We start from the raw sequence: 6,288 nt of genomic DNA on the forward strand, positions 1-6,288 counted from the left end.
GGAACAAGTTAAATGTGTGTGTGCAACAAATTCTTCATACTATAGAGACTATAGGCATATCATAAACACTGTATATATACATATACATATATAGTTCTCCTTGTCAAAAGTCCACTTAGGCCTATTCAGTTACTTTAGAATTTCAGTTGATAAGCCGAATTATCTTCTCTATTACTGATGCATTAATATTCTGTGCACTGTATAATTCACTTACAATTGTGGCACGAGTTACCACAGTCGTATACTACTCTTCCAGTAATCATTTGGTCTTTTATTTGTCAAAGTGCACTCAGGCTGATTCAGTTACTTTAGAACCATGATTTGACAGAATAAATTATTATTCTTATCTCCTTTTCTACTGTTAGTCTTACTCTAACATATTAAACGTTAGGCCTATCACTTTTACAGTAGTTAAATTCATGCCGAACTTTTCCTTGGGAAGCTGATGACAAACATGGCATTTTTTCACTGTCATAATCAAGCCAGTTAAAATCTTTCTTGACTCCACTCTAAATTGTTGTACTCTGTTTCTGTCTTGGTATGTTTTATGTGTTGCAGTATTTTATTGATGGCTTGTTGTTCATGTTTGTTGCTTAGATGCAGAAAATCCAAAGTTCATAAGATTAGCCATATTGAAGGAAGGAGCCTTAGTAGCATTGTATCATTGCATAATAGCAAAAGTACCAGATTCTGATTGTATAAACATGATATGCAGTGGGGGAGAGTTTGGATCATTTTATTAAAATGGAAAAGTGCATTTCTTTTCCCCTTTATCCTTTAGGACACTGGTTCAGTTTACTTTGTTAATAAAACAGTGCAGTGTATTGTGTACTACTATTTCAGAAAAATAACTGGCCCTCTTGGGCCATGTTGAATGTTGAAGCTTGGAAGTTGTGGCTCTTGGAGCTTATTCAATATGGTCAGTTGTTATATTAATCAGCTAGATATAACTAACTCAAACCTAGGTTATTTAATGTATTATGGTATCTTGAGTGTGTTTTTTACTTTTTTGCAGTTTTATCTAGACCTTCAATTTCAAGGGTTGTGCCAGCCATTTCCTTAGCCAGCAAGTCTGGAACTGTGATATCTGTAGCCACTAAAACTGTAGGTTCTCCATTGGTCACTTTAGTATCAAGAACAGAAACGACTCCTACACAAACAAAAAGTAAAGTGACACCAACTCCAGTTTTTAAAATTTCTCAAGGTAAGGTGTGACATACCACAGTATAAAGTATAGTAAAATAGAAGGTTGATAGGTGTGTGTGTATATTTATGCAAAGGAAAATCTTATTAGTTAGATGTAGTATTTTGAACATTACAATTAAAACTATGTTTTTCTTATTTATAAGAAACTAATGTTTTACAAGTTTGAATAACTTGAGTGAAAGCAAAGCAGAGTATATCTGATATTAATCAGATTATATCTGTCTTAATAGTTTAAAACCAGAGTAAAATAACTTTGTTTGAAATTGTTCCTTTTCAATTTCGTAAAACCATTATAGCAAATAATATTGTTTGTTTAAATATTCTTATATAAAAATGTGCATTATATATTTTTTACTGAATTCCATATACAAAAGTGTATGTGACAATATCAAAACAACAATTGTATGTGTGTGGACAAAGTTTGAGATAATAGAAATACATGCAGCTGTGTTACTTAAAAAGTTACTTGAAGACTACATCACTCTAACTAACAAGTAGTTATTGCCTTAGTGCTACTGCTAAAATGTTAATGCAGATGCAGTAAGCCATTGTAAGAGCTTTCACTCTTGCATGCATTAACATGAACTGAGCGAGTCCATGATGCGGTCATTATTAGGCTATACTCCTCTACCAATAGGAGGGCAATACATTTGCCATGTGCAGCACTCTCCATGGGTACTTTGTGTAAACCTAAAGCTAATAAATTTCCTTGGAAATACACTGTTTAGATGTGTTATTTTCTTAAATATTTTATCAAACAAAGGATTTTTTTGGACTGTGCCTTGCTTTTAAATTGCAAATAATCTCAGTTAAAGCTTCTAATAAGAATTGTTATCTTTCTTATATTACTTTTATTTCCTTACATAAGAAAAACATTGCTTTATAAACCTTAAGACTTAATAAAAAAAATTTGATATTTTGCATATGAAAGCATTGTAATGTTAACCAATAATCTGCCAAATTTCGTTAACATTCGCCTACTAATTTAAAAGGTATAGCATGAAAACTATAACAAGCACAAAATGGTTACGAGGCCTATGCTGAAAGAGTTAACCCTGAGATAGGATATAGTCAAAACTAACAAACAAAAAAGAGAAAAAAAAAGAAACAAATTTGTTCAGTTAAGTTTCTTAGATTGCATTGAATAAGAATACATGTTTCTGATGCCTACCAAAGTCCAGAAATGCCTCAACAGGAGTTGTCTTATCCTATTTCAGTGGAAACTGGAGGTATTGTGACAGAGAGCGAGTTTTACCACAATTATACAAGTGGTTGTCCTAATCACACACATTATTTCCCTCGGACCTATGCTTCTGTCGAGTCTGCCATTTATTAGAACAATTTTGAGCAGTTCTTCTTGCAGCCTGCCTTTGTTTCTGGTTCCTCAATTCCTGAGGAGGATCAGGTAGCCCCACTTGTCTCACCCAGCTTTACTGGAGAAGGCCACAACTACTTTTTCATCATGCTGCCTTGACTTCTCCCTCAGTAGTCTCCAAGTTATAGTTGTTTTGGGGATGCCTTTTTGGGTCTTACCTCAGGGAACTATCTTTTGCACAGAGTGGTCCTTACATCCTTTGGTGTTTTAGTGGAGTTGTTCCAACTTTAGAATTCTCTTATTGATGCCAAGCTTCTACTCTTTTGATCACCAGTTCCAAACTCTGTGGCCTTAGGAGTAAAAGCTTTGAGTTAGGATTGATCCTCTTTCTGTATGCCTGTCCTTCTTTTTCACTTCTTTGTAAAGTGCTTTATCTAATGTTCCACTTGCCCTCCCTTCAATGAAGTGTGCTGTATACAGTGTACATCTTGCAGAAAATTCCATGCAGGTTTAAAGCAGCTGCAATCAAAGGGTTAAAAAGTAAGAAAAAAAACATAATTTTAATTAAAAAAATCAAATGTCAATAAGATACCTTTTATTAAGCTGTAGGAAATCTCCAGTCATGTGACTTCTTTGCTTCATACTTTATGTATATTCCTGTGTCTAGTTAAGCTACTTAATCTTGATGATGAAAACACTTTCTTCAAACATTGTACATTTGTTACTGCATTAAACTTATAATAACATTTTCTTTGTAGGCTCCAGCTATGTTAACTTCAAAAAAAAACTTTTACAATAATTAATAGAGCAATCAAATAAAAACTCTGATGTTTCTTTTTGACTCAATATGGCTGTTTGTTTAATTAATTAAATAAAATGGGGCAGTTTGGAACCTCCCTCAGATCTGTGCCTACTTATACAACATTAAAATAAAATATGTGGAAGGAGTGGGGATTTAATTCAGGTCGTGGTGATCCAACTGGTATGAGAGGCACCCCTTGATTCAAAGTAGGGCAGGGTGTCAACCTGGAAGATTAGTACAAGCCACTCTCGACACTAATAACTGGACCATACCCATTGGTTGTAGCCAGCTGGATGGGTTTTAAGCTCTCTCTGGATGCAGGTCTGGGATGATTCTTCCTTTAACCTACATATTCTTGTAATTATTTCACACAAGTATTCCTCCCATACTGTACAGCTTGACTTATTGCCGATACTCAACTTATATGGTTTACTGACTGCATGAGATATGTAAGTTTGTTGAGCAGTTGTCACATTCTATCCACCCTTTCAACAAGCAGAAAGTTTTTTTTGACAGATCTATTCTGAACAACCTCTTGTACTTGAGATGGATGTAGTCTTTCAGTGAATGTTACTCCGTTTAGATACCCTACTCCCTAGTGGGAGACACACTCCATGAGTTTTCACTTTCTATCACTGTAGTCTTAGAAAGGAGCTCACCTTTTTAATTTCTTTATCTAAACTAGTCCCTCCACCATTTTCTCAGTGTGCGATTTTAGCTACTTATTCTGTAAAGAGGTAGTCTGGAGTTAACACATTCTTTGCCTGAAAATGTATTTCAAACAGTTACTTATCTCTTCACACCCATTTCCAGTGTGTGTCTTTTTGCCTTATCAGAACTGAGCTTTTGGTTTACACAAAGTTCTTAAGGATAGTACTTATAAAGGAGGATGTGTCATTTTCATAGATTAATGCAATTCATATTGCTGAGTGAGAGCTCTTACAATGGCTTGGTTAATGTACAAATATAGTTTCATAGTAGCACCGAGGTGCTAGTTGCTTGTTCAGTTGAGAAATATCTGTCTGAAATACATTGCAGGTAAGGAAAATGAAAATGTTAACTTTAATGTACTTGGTAGTATTAGATATAAATTCAAAATGTGTTTGTGTGGGGGGTAAAAACTTACTGTTTAAATTCAGTTTTGTTTCATTGTCTGAAGCAGTTACATGATGTTACAAAACGTTTTTCTCTTCAGGACCTATTATCAGCAGAAGTCCACTTGTGCCAGAAAAGACAAGCACACCAAGAGTAACCTCAAGTTCAGCAGTAATTTTGTCGAGTACTTCTCATTCAACCACAGATTTGCCAGAAAATGAGAAGAAAAGATTGAGAGAGGAAGATTCTATTGATTAAAATGTTATCGTGAATGTTTTCTTCATTTTAAGAAGTTACACTTCAAGTTTGTTAGCCAAAGTTGTTTTTTTAATTTCTTTTCCATAATTGCCATTTTTTTATTTTTGTATTACTGAAGTTTATATGAATTAATACATTGTGGTTAAATTGATATTGAGTTACATACACATACTGTATTAGTTTGCAAGATATGAAAATAGAATTATCATAAATTGTGAAGCAGATTATTTTGATTTCACCCACACACTTTTATGTAAACATTTTGTTACATACGATCTCAACTTAGATATAGTTGGCTGTGGGAATGTTTTTATTACTCTTTTTTTTTTATACTGCTGGTTAAGTAGCTGTATCCTATCATTCTTATCACAATACAACACTCAGAAACTTGTTATTTTGAATACATAAAAGTTCAATTAATCCATTAAGTATATTATGAAATAGTGAACATTGTGTGTTTCATTACCCAACACTGATCTTGGCTGCCTTTGTTTATCAATGTTCAATTACATTCAACAGCATTCATTTCATACAATTTTGGTGAGTTTGGTTTAGATAAAACAAGTAAAAACTATTAAAAATTTAATGGAAAACAGAGCCACTAGTTTATTTTCTTGTATGTTATAAAAGGGTTTTATTATATTCATTAGTTTACACTGTCAAACAATGTTATTAATTCATCAAAGTGACTTGTCCCTCATCTTGTCTTTCTTTGGTTTTTATTACCTTTGTGAGCTAATAATAACCTAAAATAGTTAGGCCCTATCACTTTGTTTTCAGCATGTATGCAGGAGAAATTGTAATCTCAAAACAAATCTCTCGAAATAATTTTCCATTACATAAGTAAACCTGAATTAAAGGTTGAATACACACATAAATCACATAACAAAGCATCTAAAAACTGAGTTTAAAACCAGTTTGACATATAACTTTGTTAGATTGTGATAACTAAAAGTTTATTAACAGGCACTGTATTGTATAATTAGAAGTTCGAAACCTACATTAAAGTCAAGCTTTCCTTAATCCTACATTTATATTTTTGAACTATAGCAAAAGTTTCCTCGAATTATTTACAAATATGTTTTTAAATATTTCATACAAGTTCATGTGCAAGATAAACTTGTGCATTTCTAAAAGTGAGTTTTGTAATCATTGTAATGATGATATTGATGACTATAACTGATTTTTGCTCATATGTACAGATGAAATAAATATCATAATTATTACTCTAAACAAAGTCTTGAAGTGTCAATAACATCTGTCTTTATGAATGAAGCATGGATAACAATTAACTCGTTACATTTATATGCACATTCATTCTCTTGGGGAAATATGATAGGCTACTTGCTGGCTCAGTCATTGTCAGCAAGTTAAATTGGTGGTAGTCTCAAATTAAAAAAAGGCTTTTATAAAATGAAACTTATATAACTTTTGAAGTAAACAGAAACCTAATATGCAAAATACTGTTATAACCTATGTATTTAATGTAAATGTTTCTAAATGACTTAAATAGAACTGATTACAATTCACTTAATCTGCTTCATACCATAACAATCATTTTTCATGAAAATTGATGGTGTATATATATATATATATATATATATATGTAGTT

The 6,288-nt window shown here is 32.6% G+C and overlaps 1 protein-coding gene across 1 annotated transcript in view; it reads left to right on the forward strand.

Annotated features, from left to right (window-relative positions):
• Positions 1-5,913, forward strand: part of LOC106467156 (transcription initiation factor TFIID subunit 9B-like) — a 10,470-nt gene extending 4,557 nt beyond the window's left edge. Inside the window, exons 5-6 of the mRNA XM_013927482.2 lie at positions 1,016-1,204; positions 4,519-5,913. Of these exons, the coding sequence (XP_013782936.1) occupies positions 1,016-1,204; positions 4,519-4,676 (347 nt within the window). The 3' untranslated portion in view covers positions 4,677-5,913. The remainder of the gene's footprint in view (positions 1-1,015; positions 1,205-4,518) is intronic.
• The last annotated feature ends 375 nt before the right edge of the window (positions 5,914-6,288 follow it).

This window comes from Limulus polyphemus, unplaced genomic scaffold, assembly GCF_000517525.1.
Source record: "Limulus polyphemus unplaced genomic scaffold, Limulus_polyphemus-2.1.2 Scaffold77, whole genome shotgun sequence".
NCBI lineage: Eukaryota > Metazoa > Arthropoda > Merostomata > Xiphosura > Limulidae > Limulus > Limulus polyphemus.